The sequence below is a fragment of the Lepisma saccharinum genome, chromosome 22 (assembly GCF_977018435.1).
Source record: "Lepisma saccharinum chromosome 22, izLepSacc3.1, whole genome shotgun sequence".
Lineage (NCBI taxonomy): Eukaryota > Metazoa > Arthropoda > Insecta > Zygentoma > Lepismatidae > Lepisma > Lepisma saccharinum.
In genome coordinates this window covers 31,159,873-31,182,917 of record NC_139250.1, presented here as the reverse complement: position 1 = coordinate 31,182,917, position 23,045 = coordinate 31,159,873, and the positions used below count along the sequence as shown (strand labels likewise).

Below are 23,045 nucleotides of genomic sequence, written 5' to 3'. Positions count from 1 at the left end.
CGTTTCTGGAGATGCCATCAAAATCCAACCTGACAAAAATTCGGCCATTAAGTTGTTTCCTAAACCTAAAACTAGAAAGGATGTTCGGAAATTTCTAGGGCTCGGTAACTGGAGGCGGAAGTTCATTGAAAATTTCGCAGCAAAATCTTAACCGCTCACCAAGCTGTTAGGTAAAAATCAACGTTGGATTTGGCGAGATGAGGAAGAACCAAGTTACCAGCTACTGAAGAATGAACTTGTAAGAGACGTCGAATTAGCACAACCTGATATTGAAAGGGATTTCTGTATCCAATGTGCTTCTGGGAAAGGATTGAGTAGTATTCTTTTCCAAATGGATGGTGACGCGAGGAAGGTCATTCAGTATGCAAGCCGAAAACTGAAGGAAAACGAACGTCATTACTCCATCCACGAGTTAGAATGTTTGGCCATCATCTTTGAGGTTGAGAAGTATGCTGTTTATTTGAAAGGCAGGCCCTTCACTATCTACAGTGATCATAAAGGGCTGGTATGGTTACAAGACGCCAGAAACTGGAACAGCTGTTTGACTCGTTGGTCTCTAAAACTCCAACAGTACAAGTATAAAATAGTATACGTCTCTAGTCGCCAAAATGATCTGGCAGATATTTTATCTCGGTATCCTGCTGATGTCAATTCATCAACAAAGCGAAATTCTTGCCTTCGTCTCAAGTATATTCGCATTATAATTGCCATAAATAAAGAATAAAACATTTTAGTTTATCTACTGCAGCAATGTGGTTTTATTTCTCTGTGCAGTGAATATTGTATTTGCCTAACACTATCCCTGTACCTGAGAGGAGTCTGTGTACTTCACCGAGTCTCAACGTTCATCGCTGAGTATTATTAAGTCATTATTAATAAATATAATAATACGTTTAATAGTATAATAATACAGGCTTGAACATTTCATCGTGTACCAAACCTTAGACCCCTTGGTTTTAAGGCAACTACATTACTACTATATACCATCGAAGAGGTCCACTATACATATCGAGCTGACTTGTCCCACCTTCCCTTTAGTTTTCCTGCTGGAGTTCTAATCAAAGGAAATATATTTCCTTTATGGAGTGTCAAAAATCTAAGCTTTTTGCTTTTCTAAAAAGTCAAATGGATGTCGATTTTTATGGGAGGTGGTTAACAGGGTGATTCGCAATGCGCATGCTAATACATGAAAATGAAACACTCTCGGTGCTCGAATGTTCTGAAACATTTGTAACAAGTTTGTTATCGAAATGAACTATTTATTGAAGAATCTTTTCTTTTTGTAACATGTGGGATTTTAAAAGACAAAGTACAAACGAATCGTACATGAACAACATTTTGTTTTTGTAAAGAAAAATCTAGTATTAATGTATGAAACGGCATCGGCCGAATTTTCTGATGTTACCAAATCCTGAGAGTAATTTTTCCATGTCGTCGTCCTCATCCAGGAGGTAGCCGTCGCTCACGTCCAGAACTTCCAGTTTTGGAGACTCACGAACGGAGCACAGCCTGTCCAGGAAGAGTGGAGATCTCTGGGTTATGTCCAGAACATGCAACTCCTGTAGGACTGGTGCATACTCTATCAGCTTGATCACTGCCTCGCCAGTTATTTGCCCTTCCAAATACACACACCGCAGACCTTTCAGAGGCGAGTATTTTGGCGATGGGTCGAAAAGTTTTAGTCGATCCCAGATGAAGCTTGGGAAGCAGAGACGGAGGAAGTATAAGTGGGAAGGGATCGAGAAGATAACTGAGAGCCTGAAATGGCGAGAACAGGTGGTGTTCCTCAGTTGCAGGGTTTCCAGCTTCTCTCTGATGGAGGGAGACAAGAGGAGAACATCATCGTCGGTGCAGGATGGTGTGTGAGGGAGACTTAGTCGCTCCAAGAGTGGGAAGCTGTTGAACTCAGCCAGCGGCTGCGACAGACCCTGCGGGTACTTCCTGATGGTCAGTTCGCGCAGTCTTGGACACGTCGACTTGATGAAGTCCAACAGCTTTGGTGTCAGCGTCTCGAACTTGAGCGAGGTCAGCTTCAGCTTCGGGAGGATGACGTCTTTGTGGGCCTTCGAATGCGTGTCCCAGTGAGTGGAGAGGGTCTGCATGAACTGATCCATGTTGGAATGGAACGACTCGAAGTTGGGGACCAGCTCCAGGATCATAACCCGTTCCTTGAATGCGGATTCACTGCTGAAAGGCAGATGGATGGATCTGAGCGTGTCGCACAGCGGACTCCTTCTCCTCTCGTACAGATCTCTTGGTTGGCCAAAAGGTATTAGCGACTCCAGAGGGAGATACACGTCCGGGAAATTCCACACGTTGCTCTTCCAAGGGACGTACACGGGATCGGACCCCGGTTGGGCCTTTCGAATGTTCTGCGTGAGGTAGGTGATTCCATGATGGTGCACCTTGCAGTTTGGTATCTCGAGGCACTGCAGGCGAACGCACGACTCTCCTATGATCTTCATCACACTGTCGTTGCAGAGGCCTATCAAAGTCAGGCGGACAAGCTTCTCGGCAGCCACGAGCGTGCCCGCCAGGAGTTCGTAGTAAGGCAAGCTGAACTGGAACTCATTGTGGAGACTTCTGAGAGAGAGCGACCTGAGGTTATGGCCGCACGTCTGCAATTGACCCAGCAGAGACTCCAAGTGCTGAGGGTTGGAAACCTCTTCCAACCACAGTTCCAAGCAGCTTATACCTGGTGATAGGAGATGTTCGGCTACGAAGACATACCCAGGGTACCTGCATCTGTACAACGTCACGTAAGCTGGAATCAGACTACCGCAGACCATAGACAGAATGCTGGTCCTCACAGTTGCGGGAAGTTGCAGGATGTAGTTCCTCAGTTCCTCCTTTCTTGTGACGAAGCGATCGTCATTGTCGTCGCCGTTCAGTTTGACCAAGGCGCGGTACATCACGGTCCACACATATCTGCATCCAATTTCCCTCAGAGTCGAAGGATTACTTTGTCTCAGAATGTCTACTAAGCCTCCTTGCTTGCTGACGATGTGCTGCATTCTTAAAAATGTGCTTCCACTGGACACACAATACCGTTCAGAACCTTTCCTGTATCTCTGAAACTCTTTTCTGCACACGGAAGACAAGAAGTGGCTTACAGAATTTCCATAGAAGCAACTAATCATTGTTAGATCTACCTTTATTGACGATATTTATTGTTGTTGTACTTTCCAGAAGTGTTCCAGCCTTTGGAACTTGGGATCGAACCGTTAGGGTTGTAGTTCACTCTTGAACTACAAATGTTCGCTTGGCTGCGATGGCCCTAAGGGCCAGATGTGATGTACTAAACTAATATGCAATTAAATGACATGATTGATGTTTAAAACCCAACACTTCTGACTGAGAATGGCAGCATTAAGGATAAGGGATGACGTACCCCGTTCGGAACGAGTAGCTCTCTCTTTGCAGTGTTACCTCCTCGATGTTACCCCGTTCGGTACGAGTAGCTCTCCCTTAACAGTGTTACCTCCTCGATGAACCGCAATCAAAAGATCCCCTGCTCCTACATTCCTATGTTTTGTACCTCTTGCTGCGACCTTGGCTTACCTGGCTAAAAGAGAGCCATGCAGCTTCCTGTGTTGAAAAACCACTTTCCTCAACAAAATCTTGGAGCAGGATCTGACACATTTAGACAAGATTCTACCCGTACCGACGGGATATGCTACGATCCCCACCTCTCAAAACAATTTCCAAAATTGAAATTGAAAAAAATAGAAATTAGAATTTAATTGGCTGCCATTCTCCCCCAAAAAATAGAAGTAATTTATTGAATAATGAGTACATAAAATGAAAAAATAATGTTTCAAAGAATTAAAAGTTGAAAACAAAATGAAAATCAAAAGGCGTGATAGATGGAAATGAAATCCCTTTTCCACACACGCTGGTAATGTTTATGTTTTGAGAAATAAAAAAAAATGCATACACATGTGAGAGAGCGTTGAGCTCAAAACTGCTGAGTATGATAGCACAGCTCGGGTTCACAATCAGTGGCGGCGATTGGGTTCCAAAACTGCCTCCCCCCATAATCTCCGCCACTGGTTACAATACAGAAGTGTCCGAGACTGGACAGTGCTAGAGGTACTTAAGAATCATTGATGATTTAAGAAGGGTATGGAGTATAGTTTCCCATTAGGTGCACATTTGTTTCAATTCCGTCGAAATCCGTTTTCTTAATAAAGTAAAACCTCGTTAATCCGGACTAATGGGGGGATAAGTCGACCGGATTAACTGAAATAACCTAAAAGAACAGTTGAAAGTGCATTAAAACTCAGTTTATAGCAACAAAACACGTTTATTATGGGCTGTGTTGTTTTACAAACTTGTTGCTGAATGTTGTTCGACTTCAAAAATTTGTGTGTTGGCTTAAAACAAGGGGATTCCGTTGTGAGAGTGTGACAGGCGGAAGGCAAATTGTAAGGCTATTTGAATGGGCGTCTTGTTATGGAAAAGTGTCGCGTTTGTACGGCCACGTATTATAGTGACCAGAGTTTTACGAGAATATGCTGAGGATATTCCTGTGTCAATGCGGCTTCTTCCCGAAAGTCTGCGGGAAACAGCATTTCATCAGTGGTCGACTGCCTTTTCTTTGGGAAGTTCTCTCATAGACGTTGGCTGGACGTATTCTTAGCAGTTACGGAGCAATATGACGAATGCGATTGTTGACTTCTAGCCACATTTGAAACCTTGCATTCTGGCCCGCCTTGTTTTTCCTTTTGCCTGTCCGGATTAAGCGAAGTCCGGCTTATCGGGGTTCGGACTAACGAGGTTTTACTGTATTAAGAAAACACGACATTTTTAAGAGCTTATTTTTCACCTCACATGACAAATGCAAGCAGCTCTTTCCGCCGCTAATTAAGCTAGATAAAGGCTATTAAAAACAACACAAAAAAATGTTGAGACCCCAGTGTATTTCGTATGGAGAATGAAAACGCATCCTTATTAACTTAGGTTTTCTCTGTCCACAGCCATATTTGCATTTTTGTTCTGGTTCTATTTTCTTCTACCTTCCTTTTCTGCCCATGTACTTTGTGCAGCTCTATTAAGTGACTTCCAAGTGAGCTTGAAAAAGTAACACTTCCATAAGCACACGTTTAAAATTCTATAGGGTGATTCATATAAAATTGACACATTTCATTATCAATTTATGTGAACAAAAATAAAGCTAACAATAAGTTATTACATCTGAAATGTAACATAGATCTGGGAGTTTTATAACCTTTATATTGCATGCTGAAAATGACCTCAAAAGTTATTGATTGACTCACCTGTAAAGTACTGGGTTTGTACGTTACGGCAATATATTAGCTATTATCTGAGCTAAATAAGATAGATAGCTGAACTTATTTGAAAATAACTGCAGAAATTCAAATTAGGATCGGATATGCAACAGACTTTACTTATCTGGCGCTACTACCATTTCATGGTACTACCGTACTACTAAGAAGTGGAAACACAGGACTACACAACCAAAAGAGATTCTCCTTTTACTAATACATGTAGGCCCAGGTCCAAAATAACGACGTTTTTAAACACTGAAATATGATTAATATATTGTGACTAACTGTCAGTGACAAATTAAATTCCTTCGCAAAGAATTATAATATTCTGGTCATTTCACAAAGATTAAAAGTACTGAGGTATGTAATCTTCACAGGAAAAAAAATTAATGTTACTCGTTAATTTATAATTTATGTATAATCGTTTTCTATACAAATATTACTCTTGTGCTAAAACAGATTAATATAATGGACCTTTAAATATTGCGGGTAAACATATTTAGTGTTATCACAGAAGATATACATGAAGTCATAATAATTAGTTATGCTTATATAATAAGGTTAGGATTTAAACACATATTTCTTTCTTTGTAAGTATGCCAGTTTAGTCTTTGCACACATTCGGTACAACTTTCAAAATTTAGTATCGATAATATTCAGATATTTATAGCACAGAAATATGACGTTCTTAGCTAACCGACATTTAACGTGAATTAATTTTAATAAACAAAATATTTTACTCTTTATTAATCCAAGACTGCATGTTGTAGGCGTGTTAAAATAATTAACCGCTTTGTAGTCTAAAAAGTTCATATTTACATTAAAGTATTAGACAACGTTTTTGTATTTTTGTATCAGATAATATCTACATTTGATATCTCTAAACTTTAAACCCATGTTACAAATCTGTATAATTTGATTCATGTAATCACTAATTGCAGGTACTTTTGATATGGAGGACGAAACAGAACTGTGCGATTCAAAGATTCCTGTGGTTAAGCGCAAAGCAACGGATCGATTTTATCTTCTGCTTCTACTAATATTTCTAATTACATGGGTGAGTAATTTACACTAATATAAGCATTATTTGTTCGTCCAAGGAGCAAGTTATGATTCACCCGTCGACAGGGTACAATAAAATATTTTGCTTTGTGGAGGGACTGCTTGGAAATCCGCATCATTTCAGGACAGATAAATACCCATTATTATTATTATTATTATTATTATTATTATTATTATTGTTGTTGTTGTTACCAACAAATCCATAAAATATTTCTAATTATTTATTGATAATAAATTGGGTTTATACTCTTTACAGTTGGGCCTTGTGAGTCACTGCATAATCAACGGAGACATAAGGCGGGTGTTGAACGGATATGACAGCTGTGGCAACATCTGTGGGATTAAAAACAAACCGATTCCGGGATATCTCTGTTCCGGGCAAGACCATACTAATCAAACGTAAGTACCCTCAAAGTACGTTTATAGAATTTGATTTAGAAATACAGCAATCCGGCAGATATCAGACCAGAGGACTGCCGGATTAACGAAAACGCCGAATTAGTGGAGGTTTATTTAAAAAAGAAACGCATTTTAATAGCAAAACCTATGTTTATTGCACAAAATATTACAAAATATGTAATTAACACTGAGACAAAAACGGTGCACGTGGGGTTGCGTGTACAACAATGACACGTACAGATCGCTATATTATATATATATATAAAGGGTGTCCCAAAAGTAACGCATGATTTAATTTAAGGAAAAAAACATTTCATATATTTATTAGTTGGCAAAATTATTACATTATATGAAAGAGTGAACATCCCCATTAAATGTGAAACAGAATATCTGACGATATGTCCTCCACGACGCATTTGACACTCGAATTCTTTTTACAATATTCTGAATCAGTTTTTCGCATAACTGTGGCTCAATGCCGTCGATAGCTCATTGAATTTCTGCTTTCAATTCAGGAATAGTTGTTACCTTCGCAGCATAGGCGTAGCTACGGGGTGTGCCGGGTGTGCCTGGGCACACCCTAATGGGCTACTTTATCAAAGAGAATTAAATACAGATATTTCAATAAGAAAGAAAATAAGCGGCAGTTAGTAAGAAGTTGAAAATGTCATTACTTGGTACAAACGTGTGCATTATCGCTGATGAAACGGGTGTCTATAGATTTTCGATTTTTTTATGTCATTGAAGAAAGAAGATATTTACTGCATTCTACTCTGTACTATAGCGCTTTTCTTCTATACCTGTCACAAGCTGCACGTGTGAGAGAGAGCTTTCTCCAAGCTTACCCAAGTTGAAACTAAATTAAGAGCAACTCAGAAGCAGGATAGATTGGAAGCCCTGCTCTTGCTATTTGTGGAACAGGAAAAAGCTTAGTCTATTGATGTAAATGAAGTTATTGATGGGTTTAAGAACATTGTACCTTTTAACAGACGTCTCTTCTTTTAGACGACGTGTATTTTGATGTATTTGTTTGTAACATTTATGAACATTTTGTGTGTGTGTAATTTCTATGCAATTTGATTTTTTTTCTACTACATATATTCAGAAATTTTCAACACTGTCATTTAGTGAATTTATATTCCTTTACAAACATTAGTGCAGTTAAAGAGCCAAGTGATTGTGTTGCAAGATATGCTATTAAAAATGTACAAGACCTCATTTTTTTCTTTGTGCACACCCAAATATAAAGTTCTAACTACGCCTATGCTTCGCAGCATATACCCAGAGGAGAAAAATCGCACGGTGTGAGGTCGCACAGTTGTTTCATTTGGGGCGCTTCTCCTATCGAAAATGTCAGGTAATTTGTCCACAGCTTCTGTACTTGTAACGAATTTTAACGATCGCCACTCGCTCCTTCGTCATGTAGCGCTCCATATTGACTAACCGCAATGTTCTTCCTGCAACATGTGACCTCTCAGAACGCTGCCAACCCTGCGGGAAAAAAATGGCACACAATTAAAATCCTGCGTTACTTTTGGGACACCCTTATATATATATATATATATATATATATATATATATATATATATATACTGAACCTAGTGTTTACCTCCTGCCAAGGTCTCTGACACCGACATGCAGTAACTTGTTTTCCCTTTCACGCTCCCCATTCGCTCAAAGCCAGACTACTGGAGGGCCCGGATTGGCAAAGGGTCGGATTATAGAGGGATCCCTGTATTGTGAAATTCTGCAGGACATTGGGCAGTTTTCAGCACCAAATCGTTCGAAAATACCTTCCAGAAGAAAGCTTACTTACTTAGCAGTCAGTTATAGCGCAATAGATCCTAGTGAGAAAGCCTGATTGATACAGTTACATCTGGTAGAACTGAGTTACGAGTTAAGTTTCAAAATTAGCCACTTAATAAAACCTAACTATTTAAATAAGTTATGGTTCATGGTAGGACTTTACATAAATGATTCAATATATATTAAAATGATGCATTCCAATCTCTTGTAGAATAGAATAGAATAATAGAATTGGCCTTTATTTAAGCAGGCGTGTATCGGCCTCATGGGTGGTAGCGTGTCTTGCGCTTGTGCGTTCTAAATAAGGATTTTTGCCTTCAAAATCTTAACTTTCTGAACTGTTTAAACACTCTTACACAAGGTTGGATGCATCCATCTTGTGTTATTCGGCAACAATGAAGCTTGTTCGTCCATTGGAACAATTTCACTAAGGAAGAACAGGCTTCATTGTTGCGGAATAACGAAAAATGGATGCACCCAACCTGTTCTTATAACCAACCCTTGTCACAGATACAATGAATTAATAAAAACAGAAAGAGATAAAGATGATAATAGAATAAAGATAATACAAAGATTATACAATGATAGATTAATACATTGATTTAATACTTATACTGTGAAGTAAAGATATTTAATAGCTAAGTCATTATAGTAGTGTACTGTGGGTGGGTGTGTAACAGGCCCGTAGCCTTTATGAGCACAAGCGTTGCCAGAAATATTTGTAGAGAGGGCAGAGCACTGATAAAACTTTATTAGTATAAATAATAATCATTATTATTATTACCACGGTAATAATTGTTATTTTACAATAATAAATATTGTAAGTTATTAAAATAAATTAATTTTATTCCAAATTTATTATTATTATTATTATTATTATATAAATGGAGACACTTTGCTACTCGATCCACCGAATTAGTGAATATCCAACACAACCGTTGTCCATTATTTTCTTACATTTTGTGCAGTTAGTGTACTGAAAGTCATAGTTATTGAAGCTGATTTTATGCAAATATTTGCAGATAGTTTCTTAAACTTTCGTAATTGGCTTAATTCTCTTAAAAATATTTCTGCCTAGACATTCTGTTTAAAAAGGCTTTAAAAGTTAAAGTCAAATTTTACTCATAAAGTTTATATTGTGTGACCTCTCACAAAGAAAACTTCAATATCTAATTTTACTAATGTATAGTGGTATCCAAAGAATAAATGGATCCACACGTCCCAAAATGCTATAACCTAGTTCCTCTATTATACACTAAACTTTTTTTTCGATCTAATGTTTAATCCTGCTAAGGAAGTAAAATTAATTACCACTATGCACTAGTTAAATTCGATACTTGTAGGATTTCAGGGGGGCTTCAGCCCCTTTAGCCCTCACCCTGGCTACGTGCCTGGTGTGTATAGAAGTAACTTTGTTAAAAAGTAAAACAAGATTAGATCGGATTGTAATGTTTCTTTCTTTACCCTTTGACTCATTGCAGGATTGAATTTATGGATATCTACAGGGATGACAACGGTTCCGTCTACAAGAGAAGGCTGTGCTTGACCTGTTGTCCTACGGGCTAGTATGTATACTCATTCTAAAGCCACCTGTACACGATCCAATTTTCTCAATCAAGGCGAAGAAAGTGACGTAAGAGCACACGTCACTTTCCTCCTTTAGCATTCAATAATTCTTGCTTAGAACCAATTAAAAATAAAGCCATTCAAGCCGGAACAATCACATCACATCAAAGTATCAAGACACAGAATTCTATTTATGTTTTCTCTGTGTGGTTTTTAGCAAAAGACAGTAATTTAATAATCATGATTTTATAACAACAAAGAATTAAGACATTTGACAGAAACAAATGTAGGGTAAAATAATTTGGTGGCGTAGGTTACTTGGTGATAATTCTTGTAACTTATGCCACAGCATAACCTATACACTAGATGAGATGGCTAGGAGTGCCCATCTTCTCAAATGCATCGTCATCTAATCTTATATAATCCATAGGTGGTATACGTTAGAAGAATTATCACCAAATAATTATGTCACCAAATTATATTACTTTACCCTACAGGTTCCATAAAGAAAATTATATTCGACAAGGATCCGTATGTAAAATATTTTTCTACCATCGATCTTTGAAGGTATTAATTTATTTTGCATTTATTAAAAGTGCAGCATCAACATACTGATACTGTCGAAGATTGCGGGAAACCGTGTTTAGGCAAGAACATACCAAAATTTGAAGGTAGGTTATTGTGTAAGCGTGGACTTATAGAAAGAAAAGAGAGTGTTTGGGAAGAGATATTTTATTGGAATTGTGTAAGAGTTTCCCATATGTGTGGGTGGGTATTCGAAAATTGAATTGACCAACTAAAAATTCGCATTTTACCATTCTTTAATGGTGATTTTATGCAAGAAGATCATATCTACGTGTTCACAACGAGTGTACGGTGGCTGGATGTTCAAAACAGACGCAATATCTCTGTTTGTGGTGGTGTAGAGAAGTTATTATTTGGCAGGCAAACAATGGCGAGGAAAAGCTTAGGACAGATTAATTCATGTAAATATTCGCTTTAGAAGCTATGGACGAGATAGGAGAACATCGAATAATAGGGGAGATAGCATAAACTGATGGATGATTGATTTTGGATTTCAGTAAACCTGTATACAATATCAAGCAGATGCAAGAATATTGCAGAAATAGCTGTAATGTGCTCAATAAAGTTTAGTTTTTCATCAATGATAACACCAAGAGCTTTTTCAGATGCTTTGATGGGATCGTTTTCAAGAGAATAAACAGCACTTTCTTTAAAAAATAGTGGGGCAGGACAATTTCTGAGGATTTCATTGAGATATAGTTTTAATTCAACAAGTTTGTGCATAATAACATACGCTTAATAGAAAGGACTTGCTACATATCTAATGAAATTATACTGTATTTAGCAATATATTGTGTAACAAGATTTCCACCAATATGACTACTCAAATTGTCTCTTTGTGTTTTAAATTGCATTCATAATACCAGGTAAGTGCACTTTCGAGATTGTAGTGACTTTTCTTTGGAAAAGAAAATATTTTCGTTACAGAAAATCTATTTTATTTTAAGGTTATATGCACTGCCATCTTGAGGTACAAAAGTGAAACCTCTGACAATTTTTTGTACAGTATGATCGTGTACAAATGCAATTTTACATCTTACAATATTCCAAGAAATAGCATTTTTCAATGTCTTTCAATGATAGAATTGTTGAGTCTCGAATGCTTTATTTCAACGACAATTGAATTGTGTACGGAAGGCTTAAAGCTTTGCATAACTAGTTCTCTGTATGTAGGTAGGTAAAGATGAGAAACGTTTAAATCCAGAACGGTTTCAGAGTGTGCTCTACTAAGCCATGGACCATGAAGGTTTAAGCATATTTCCATATTTGACATTAGTAAATTATACTGTTAATTAGTTAATAATTTTTAGTTATTACTGTATCATAGTTTGAAATGTAATCGAATCTAAAATTTAACATTTGAATTTGTACTCCAATATTTAAACAACCCATTACTACACTAAATTAGGCACACACAGGAGATATACTACGTAGAATATTAAGCGAAAAATGCAGGCTCGACCAGGACTCGAACCCGGGTCTCTGGCATTCCGCGCCGTGCCACTGAGCTACCGAGCCGGCTTGATTTTTCGCTTCCGCTGTTTTACCTGTGTGGAATCATCTCTGCCAGTGCTACCGCAGCGGGATCTGTTACGAGTATTTGAATGTGACGCACTCAAACTTTTGGCAGACATCCAGTGGCCCATCGTTATAAGAAAATATGGCGCCTCCAGTCTAAGGCATATCTTTGTGCATTGAATTTGTGCTGTAATACCTTTCTTTGCTTCCACAGCCTACACGTCGCAAACCACTGCTTCAAAGTAGGAGAGGCTCGAAAAAATAATGGTTTTGGAGAGCTATTGCTCGCATTGAAGGTAAGCTCTCAATGATCTATTAAAGACCTACAATTTTTATTTTTGTTATTTTTGGTGGTTTTTCTACTCCTCTATGTTAATCGTGACGATGAATGATGAATCTTTGAAACATGTGAGGGAACAAAGGCAATATGATTTGCCCTGGAATTTGAAGCAGACTGCGATAACCACTGGCGTGAAGTCCACATCTATGGCGCCGCTACAGCAGAGAGATGGTGAAGCGAAGCGAAGAATAATTCTCACCCACTGCGAACAAAGGAAGGAAAATTCTTGATAATTTAATTCCGTGTGGATCAGCCAGTTAAGGGATCGGCCAATCACGTCTTCAAAATTTCGAGTAACCTATGTGATACGATTTAATATGTATTAGGCCAAATATTTGTGATTTGAAAGAGGAATGAAGAAATTACCCATCATAAACTTTTAAAATTCCTTGTCGCACCCGTCCTTTGAAAGCAGGCCTGCAAAGTAGATTTTGGTGGTGTGACGCGTAGTCAGGGTATTCAGTCCTACAGTTGCCGTTTTCTGGCTTCCGTGACCGGATTCCGCTACTACTGGTTTCAAGTAGTGTTACTAAAGGTTCGGAACCCATAAATTGTAATGGGTTTCATTACAGGACCGGAACATTTTTTCTCTCACAATTTCAATTCTGTGCAAGTTACGTATTGTTTCATTTCAATACAGAAGTTGGACCGTATTTAAATTGATCCTGAAAAAGGTTCCGGGACCGAATTGGAATACTTTAATAATTGTTATTAATTATAATTAATAGGTTATTTACGGTCCCCTGGGTTCGATACCCGGTGTGGAGGCACATAGTAGTTCGGATCCCACTTTAAACTGTAGGACCATTCCCGACTAGCCTTACTGTGCATAAAGTGGACTTAAAACACTAATAACTAAGTTTACGGTCCAGAACTCATTTATGCTTTCTGATTTTCTCTCCCGGAGCGAAATCGAATTTATTTACAATTCCAGGACCTTTAACAACTATGGTTTCAAGTAGTACCCCTCCCAAATTATCCTTACGATATTGGGTAAGCATCGAAATTTTGGAGTTCAAACTGGAGATCAAACTTGGGACTGCTTGCTCCAAAAGGTGAGAGCGCTGACCATTAGGCTATTTTCCCGTAACCCTCCCCCCATATTCAAATACCATCCTGGTTGCACCCACTTTAAAAGTATAATACGTATTTCCACTGATATAAATGTTGTCATTGCAGGAAATTCCTCAAGACATAAGACTGTGCTGGAGAGAGGTATTGTACATGGGCTTCATTGGTCTAGGTAAATTACCTTCCTAGATAGATAATAGTTTCTTGTGCGGCATTTTATAGATTGACGACGCTTTAATATTACATTTACAGTTAGAGTTTCATACTTTAGTAGCTAAATATATATACAGGGTGTCTCCGTACAGAAATGACAAGTTGTCATAGTGTGTAGGAGACATCCAGGTGGTCAACTTTACTGAATAGCACTTGTCTCTTTGAAGCCTGCATTCGACAATAAGAATCGATCGGGAGGGATCTATGAAGGAATATCCATGCATTCGAACCCGACATCTGCATTGATGATATGAGTCGACCACTCAGCGTGCTGGAAAATGTACCAGAAGCTATAGTGCTTTGAGGACAGAAGTGTGTCTTACAATCTGGATTAGGGAATTCTAATCTTGATTAGGATTTAGTACCCCTTGTGAACACGAGTTATTAACTTATTTATATCTCTAATACAAAATAATCAAATATGATAAACAATCCTTGTGTGTGTGGTGAGGCATATGTACAAAATTTGAGGCGACAGGAGAAGGGGAGAGGTAAACCGTTCGACTTCACACTGTGTGTGTGTGTTTGAATTAAAAGTCAACCTTAGGTAAAGCTTCTATCGTATAGTAAGTAAAGGCAGTGTACACCTTAAAAGCACATGGAGGCCTATGAGCTCCGGTACGCTATAAAGAACGTAATTTATAATTCGATTTCGTGTGGAACATTAAAGCATTCTGACATCTTCAACTTACTTCACACTTTGGCATCAATTTTACATTGTTTTGTATCATTTGATTGTGTATACTCAGTTTACTAATTTACCCCTTACCATTACGCTGTTAATTGGAAAATTAGAGAAATGGACGTACAAGATAAAAAAAATGATTCAAAAATTGTAAAGTTGACTTCAAACTTGACCTCAAATCAAGTATTGATATATTTTCCTCGGTTTATGCCTTTCGGTCTTCTTTCAGAAGAAGTATTTGTAAATAATATCAAGTAGTGCCATCTTAAGGCCGAATCACACGGAACTGGATTTCCAGTTAGTTGGCGCTGAACTATCTACCTGTCCGGATGTGATGGCTGCCTGCCTGGCTACTTGGCTGGTTTGGAGGAATAGGATATGTTAATTGCTACTGGCTTTCCTCGACTGGATTCTGTGGAGCAGCCAATCAGATTAAAGTTTGGCCATGTGAAGATAATCTCCGAGTTTGCAAAGGGGAGTTTTTTGTCTGTGGTTTCCTAGTGTTGGCTGTTTTTGTTAGTTTTCCGATAAATAAAAAAAGAAAGAGATGACGTGCAATGCATTCGTGTTCAGTTCATTAATATTTAGGTATTTATGCAATGCGATGCGATGTGTACGTGACAAATATGATTAGCCGAAAATGAAAATCCTTATTATTACAAGTGTATTAAATTAAATGTTTGATTTTTTTTTTGTGAATGAATCCTGCGAATTTCATGTAATTATGTGAATATGCATACCCGAGTTAATTAAAAAGCTTTTTCGGTACGATTGATTGAATGAGTGTTTTAAGTCCACTTCATGCACAGTAAGGCTAATCGGGACTGGACCTACAGTTTAAAGTGGGACCCCTTGATTACACTGCGCCATCTGGAAGGTATTTGTTCAGTACGAATTGAATATATTTTTGGAAGCCAATCTCTAGTCTATATTTCTTTTTTAATTTTCAATAAAAGAACAAAGCAGTAATTCTTTTACAACATTCTTCAAATTGCTCGTCCATCTTTACTGTGCAATGTCTTATGGGAACAAAAGTCTATCGACAAATACGATAACAAATATCGTGTGAGACGAAAACTAGCAAATGGGTAGCCAGTCCAGCGCCAGCTAGGGCATTCCTACTAATAAATCCAGTTCTGTGTGATTCAGGCTTAATTCTTTATTAATATTTGTTCATTTTTGTGTTATTTTGTAATTAAAAAAAATTCTTTTTGCTTTTTCATTCCTCACAAATTCAGTGTAAAATAACCAACCGTATGTGCTATATCTAATAAAGTCTCAAAAAATAGATACATTTAAAGGATACCCAGCGGAAGATGTCAGAGAAAGATTTAATGTTCCACAAGAAAACCAAATATAGACTATAAAGTTGTAAGTATACTGGGCCTTATACAATAGTAATAAGCATAGTAACTATTACTTAACATATATTTATTTTAATCTCTTTATGAGCACAACAAATTTAATAAAAATATGCCTGTAATTGCTGTAACATTAGTGTGTTTTAGGTTAAAATTTCTGCTCAGAAAAATGGATAAAAACCTCAAAGACCTCTAAAGTGCCAAATTAGTTGTAGAGGTTTAAGCACTTTTAAGGGTTAATATTTCTTGGATAATAGTGCAAGTTAGAATGTTGGTTTATATTGAGTAGTTGACTGCGCCTAATAGCAATTTTTTTTCATGCTATCCTGCGTATACGTGCAGTATCTACTATACCATTATTTTTTCTAGCTCTATCGACTTTTGTTCTGCTGTTATTCAGAAGCTCCGGACATCGTGTGGTGTGGTTTATTATCATTACTTCAGTTGTAATAAATTTTGCTGGCATGACGTACCTCTGGTGAGTAGAGCTACACATGTTTCCGTCAATATATTTTGGTACTTCTCTATGTAAGTTCTCACAGTGTAACATGCTTAAAATGTATTAGGCTCTGGCAACAGTGTGTGCACAGGACTAGAGAACAAGCGGGCCTCCATGATCAATGAAAGTTTTACCTAAACACAAAAAAGAACTTTTCTCCTAAGAATTGGACCTGTGTATGGGACCGGTGGCCACCCACCATGGTGAGAAAATTGGGGAGCTATGAATGAGTAGCGTAATCCGGTTATGGAAACCTTGCGGTTCGTCGTGCTGACCGCACGTCACCTCGTAACTGGTTGGCTGATCTCCCGCCTCGCAGGTGGAAGTGAGTTAGGTCCTGGCTCTCACGGGTTGTTGCGCCTCGGCTTATTATTATTTATAATAAAGAAGATATTAAATATTAATTATTAAGAACATGGAACATAGTGTTGAGGAAAGAAAGAAAACCATATTCGTTGTATATGATACTTTATGTAAAATAAAACAACATCCATTTAATAAAGGGAAAGAGTATAAAAGTGGATTGTAATACCTACGTAATGGCTACAATAGAAGATTATTTGACTGTTAAAAGTTAGGTGCAAATTAGCTTTAAACAAACTGAAACAATTAGATGTATTACTGTCAACATAAGAAAACATATTACAAATATCTATGGTAAATTTCCCATATCCGGAAAACGGATTTCTTCAAATTTACAGGAGAAATTACTTACGGAATGCAGTTTCCTTATAGTTGTGGAAGTTCGGGGAAGTGTTTTCTCGCATCGTTCATTGAATTTTGCCGGTAAATCATCTATTTTTCGATATAAATGTGTGACCGATGCACGAAAGCTGTTGCATCCATTTACTTCCAGCCGGATGTTGCCTGTGTGTGATGACGTAATCCCGGGTAATCGCGGTCAGTGTTTCCAAACTCGTGTTTTTGTAACTGAAGAAGGTACGTTTCCGCAAATGGTTTGTGGGGCTATGTGTCAATGGTTCGTGGGGCTATGTGTCAATGGTTTGTGGGGCTATGTGGCAATGGTTCGTGGGGCTATGTATCAATGGTTCGTGGGGCTATGCGAGAATGGTGTGTGGGGCTACGCATTTTTTTTTTGTAAACCAATTTTTAACTATTCTAACCTAAACGTGACCCAACCTAACCTAACCTTACCGGAAATGGTTCGTGGGGCTATGAGTCAATGGTTTGTGGGCTACGTAGGTATTTTTGGGTGGAGTGGGGCGGAAACACTGCATGCCGACTACGGTAGTGAAACTGTGGCCGCCATTTAGCGTGTTACTGAAGGGAAAAAGAAACAAAGAAAACTTACTCGATATGTCGCAAATTGAGCTTATTTCATTGAAATAAGCGAAATGCCACCTTCAACAATGTTTTAATGCAGAATACGTAAGTACGAATATTAAAATTAAATGAACTAGAAAATTTCAGCCGTTTTCCGGATATGGGAAATTTACCATATCTATTATCAAGCAGGTGCAGCCATATATAGTGTGAAATGCAGTTCCAAAAGACGAAAGCATCTGCATGGTGGTATTTCAAGGGAAATCCCTACTCTCTGTTATGACATTAAAAATAATACATTGTCATAACAACATTTGAAAAAGGTTAGGCTAAGTTCAAACTTCCACAATTGTGCAATATTTTGAATTCATATTCATAACAGTTATTTTTGACTGGCAATATGAAAAACAAATATCTTCAATCATATGTGTTCTTTCAGACAAGAAAGATATGATACATTCAAATTTATAATTAAATTTATTGAAATTGTGTACATTTGCATTGGCATCAAGGTTTATATAAAATTGTTCAATGTATAATATGATGTCATATTTGGTATTTTGTATCAGTAGTGTAATTGGGTTGTTTCTACGCAATACTTGGTACGAGCTCTTTTTTATCCTCTTTTTTTATCAATTGAATATCACTTTTTGACATATTTTGACAATTTTTTGTCGATGTTTTAGCGTTTAGCGATGTTTTAGTAAAATTTCCCATTTTTCCCACCTCATACTTGGTACGAATGCCACGATCTTACGTGATATAACTTAACCTATCCTTTTTTATTACGTGCTAAACTACACGAGAGCCTCTAGTAGTGCAGGTGCCCGGGTTCACAAACATCAATTGGGGTTCACCAAAGTAGTGCAGGTGCCCGGGTTCACAAACACCAAGTGGCGTTCACCAAAACCTCAAAAACTCACTTTCTCTCCACGTTCCGCGCCTCATTTATTGCGCTGACGATGTTTCACAGCGAAGAAAACAGCATCAAAACCTCAAAAACTCACTTTGACCAATCGAGGATCATCAAAACCTAAAAAAAAAAAAAAAAAAAAACTCACCTTCTCTCATTTATTGCGCTGATGATGTTTCACAGCGTGTTTATATATCGTGACCTTTGTAAACCTCTCTCGGGAACGATGTGTAGTGGACTTTAGAGAGTTCTGCGCCCTTAAGTGAGGTTTAGTGTTGCCAACCCCCCAAAGAAAATTGGACAGAAAAAAAGCTCTGGCATCACTTTTTAAGCTATTTTTTACCTCCTGCAAATCTTGCTCTCGTCCTTTGACCTACACTTTTGAAATGACTTACGACATTTTCCTATAAGTCTGTCTCCTCTTACTGTAAGGTCCCTCAGTGTAATCTACTACGACCTTGCTCTCAGCGTAATCTGCTACGATGTTTTTTTTAAAAAAAACTCATGTGTGATCTTCTGCGGTGTGTGTGTGTGTGTGTGTGTGTGTGTGTGTGATAATCAAAATTATTTTTGTTAAGGCCCTCAAAATAGAAAAAAAAATATCCCGCCAGAGAGGGGTGCGTGGTGCCCAACACCAGTTCTAAATGGTCATGGCTATCAAAGCCATGCCTCTGTAGAGTTTCATGAGTTATTATTATTTTTTTATTTGCGCACCGAACTAACTTACATTGTATTTTATATAACCTTGTTGATTTTTTTTAGTATGTGGCAATTATTTTTTTTTACGAATTATTTTTTAAAACTGCTCCGTGATCCTCTCGTTCTTCACGTCGTACGCGAAGGACTTCTCTGCGACCAGGATGACGCTGCATAGAGTATCGGCAGGCAGCGCGTCGTGGAACTCGCAGACGACCTTGATGTTGGTGCGATCGTTGACCACCACCTGTTTTCTTTTCGTGGTATTGATGACGAACATCGGCCTGCGTGCTTTGAATTCGCTGGGCGCGTAGTACACGTCCACGCTTCCCTCGGTCACGCGCTTGTAAGCCGCGTAAGCTTCGTAAAGTTTGAGGTAATCGTCTTTGGTCATGTCGAGGTTGTAATTCTCGCGCGGGAACACTTCGTTCCTACCATTCTTGAGATAAACGTTCTTGATCTTGCAGTCGTCGAATTTGCTGGAATCTTTTTCCTGATTGTTATCGCGTCCGGTCTGAAAGAGCACTACGACGAAATCAGGCATGTCGAACTGTATGTTGTTGAACTGAGTCGTCACGTCGAATTCCATGTGACTTCCGGACGCTAATTTTTGCATGCACTGGTAACCGTGAAAGTGAATCGGCACCTGCGGACTCTTCAAGATCTCCGCTTTGTACTTGAGGGCGTAGTTCGTTTCGTATTCCACGATCGGCATTCTCAACTCCATGCTCCGGATGACGCATTTCGCTGCTTCGGGTAAAGTGTTGGCTATCGGCGTGCCGTCGGCGTTCAAGTTGGTGTATCGCATCAGTGCGTCGTTGTCGTTGGCCGCTCTTCGAAACGTGATCCTCAGTCCTCCCTTCCACATGATCTCCTTGTAGTCCGAGAAGAAACCGGGCAGCAGACGCATGGGAAACAGCGTTGAAACGTTTCAGTAAACGTTCTTATACGTTCTTAAACATTTCAACGTTTATATAAGAACGATAAAACGTACTGTGATACTTATCTTCACGATTAGTCAAACGTATCATTCATTCGCTCTTCATATTTTCCATCCTTAAATTCTGATAATTATGTATTTTATCTAACAACAGATTAAATTATATACCAAACATTATCGAGAAGCAATTCTCAAAACATTATACTAAAATATTAACATTATAATAAGTGTCCTTCCATAGCCATTTCAGTCTTCAAACTGCTTCCAACAGCTTCCGTACGTTGATTCGCGATTAGTCAAACATGTCAAATGTAACTGCTATTAGTAAACATACGAGGAAAAATTAGTTTTGTAGAAATTCTCTTCTCAATAAGAATACTATATTACTACCTTCATTATATTAAATATTAATTAATTAATTAATTCTCTAGCACTCTTGATTCTGAAAATTCATGGTTACAGTTCAATTTGTACTTATCCTGAGCAAAATTTATATATATTCTATTCCAATCTTTACAGATTTCTTTTAGATTCATCTTCATGTTCGTTTTGGTTCTTTACCATCAGGTTTCCCAACAAGATTCCTGTAAAAATCTCCTTTATTCCTTTCTCATTCGTGCCGGTTTAAAAAAAAACATAGAGAGTTAGTTAGTTAGTTGTTTCCCACTGTACTATTTCAATTTTTGAATAATCACATGTTAGTTATAAATGCATTATTGACATCCTGTCCGATCATATATGTGTTTGGGTTGAGGCTCCGTATCTACCTGCAACATTTCTTTTCTTCTTTTTCTTGTTATCTGCTTTCTATATAGAATATTAGAAACAACATATTCCCATTAACAGTATTTCATGTTATGGAAATATTTAAGTCTATGCACCATCAGAAGTGGGATTGCAACAACATTACCACTACGTCATCCGACAAAGGTCAGGATCAGTATTGTTATATTTTATTGCTCAGGTCATTTCTTTTTTTTAATATGTATAGCTATAATAAACATACTAACTTAAGCCCTCAGACTCGTAAACCAACAAATATACACCTCTATTTACTGCCTTGTATTTTGGGGAGAGGGGGACAATTGTAGCTGTTGGTGCAATACACTTTGAAGTTTTGTTTTCTAAGTGCCACACATCAATTTCGTCATAATTATCATTATTCATCCTCATCGTTGCCATTAGCCTCTTCTTTTTTACAAATTTTCGTACTGATATCGCCTTAGCAGATTAGCAGGAATCGTCTGAAGTTTGAACTCGTGACACCTCCCAATACCATTGCAAGCTTACTTGTGATTGTCCCCCTCATTTATTCAAAGTACCTCACTTTCATATTCAAATACACACAAGTAAAAAAAAAAACTTCATATCACATTAGTGATTTTTAAATTTTATTCTTGGGGCCACTTTCTAACATTGTTGCCTGATATTAAAATAAGCGAAAACACTCTGCTATGCTTAATAAAAAAAAACATCTATTCATTGCCAGATTGTACAACTGTATAGGTCGAGGTTCATAAGCCTCATCCATCTCATTCTAGGGACTGCATATTTTGTATACAGTTTTTGTAGTGGAATCAAAACACAGGTTGTTAAGAATATCGTCAGTAAATATGAGAATTCTTGCTGTGAAATTTCTATGCTGTTTAACCTAATAGAATTCGAATCTCTGAGAGAGCCAAGTACTAAGCTTTAGCATTCCATATTAGCAAAACCTTTATACGTACGTATTTATAACCTCAATTTACTAATCAAAAAATCCCCCTTAACCAACCAATTAGCACATTTATATGACCTTCTATAGAGGAAGAGGACATGACATTTCCGAGCCGGTATTATTAATGTGACATTCTTAACAGGTTAATGCATCAATCTTTACGCAAACACTTAGGAATGTTTGAAATGCAAAAAATTCTTGTGACAAAAACAAATAATTAGGAAATTCTTTTTAACCAAACAATCAACACAAATCTCTCTTTTTTATAGAGAAAAGGGGAAGAGCATAACATTCCTGAGACAGTAATGGTGAACACTGTCGTTTGAAATTAGAAGAAGATTAATCACACGAGCATCATCATCGTCGACATCGCTTATCCTGACGGGATGCACGACATGTTTATCCAACGTATAGGAATACACGTTGATGATTAAGCGTTTTTCTTCTGCATCTCGTGCTCGTGTTTCGAATTTTGATGTATCAGAAATGGTCATCGGGTATTCGATGCCAGACATTACACTTTCAAAACTCGGACTCGTATTGTTTGTAATGTCCAACCCACTGTGGATTATTTTTGCAATAAACAGGATGCAGTGCAGCCAATATACACCAAAGGAAACACTTGTTATCGCTGTTCTGTATATTTAACACAGCCCTCTTGTGTTGAATGTTCGGTGGAAGAGGCATAAGCTAAGTACGTGTTGCTAGAAGGCCTTCGTCGTTGCAAGTCATCCATAACCCATTCACTAAGAAATAAGAAAAAAAATATTGACGTACTGAAAAAAAAAAAGTTGACTTGTTCAACGAGTTCACAGATGTTTACTCATTGATGAGTCCGTCGTTGTCGTCTATCAAAAAAACCTAAGTACATTGGAAACAGTGAGAGAGTTATCGAAAAATCTCCCCCTTGTCGATTTTTTTTGGTGACGTAGAGTACGCGTAGAGAGGTCGGGGTTTAGTGTGTCGGTCGAGTCTCGGTGTCCTCTGTCCTCCCATAACAAAATAAACATAGGTCGTCATGGAACCAATTTTTTTTTTCATCAATCGAAAATTTTCTAAGTCCACAGCGTTAAAAAAAATCTTAAATTGCAAGAAGTTA

General features: G+C 37.8%; 1 protein-coding gene across 2 annotated transcripts in view; it reads left to right on the top strand.

The window, feature by feature from the left end:
* The first annotated feature begins 5,516 nt into the window (after nucleotides 1–5,516).
* The window catches only part of LOC146004740 (choline transporter-like protein 1), a 73,499-nt gene continuing 55,970 nt past the window's right edge, over nucleotides 5,517–23,045 (top strand). Inside the window, exons 1-7 of one of the 2 annotated variants that reach the window (XM_083143704.1) lie at nucleotides 5,517–5,651; nucleotides 6,233–6,348; nucleotides 6,610–6,752; nucleotides 10,040–10,123; nucleotides 12,442–12,523; nucleotides 13,747–13,810; nucleotides 16,267–16,375. In XM_083143704.1, coding sequence (XP_082999830.1) covers nucleotides 6,244–6,348; nucleotides 6,610–6,752; nucleotides 10,040–10,123; nucleotides 12,442–12,523; nucleotides 13,747–13,810; nucleotides 16,267–16,375 — 587 coding nt within the window. In that variant the 5' untranslated portion in view covers nucleotides 5,517–5,651; nucleotides 6,233–6,243. Of the gene's footprint in view, nucleotides 5,652–5,785; nucleotides 5,852–6,232; nucleotides 6,349–6,609; nucleotides 6,753–10,039; nucleotides 10,124–12,441; nucleotides 12,524–13,746; nucleotides 13,811–16,266; nucleotides 16,376–23,045 lie in introns of those variants that run through there. The other variant, XM_083143705.1, reaches the window with a different exon arrangement.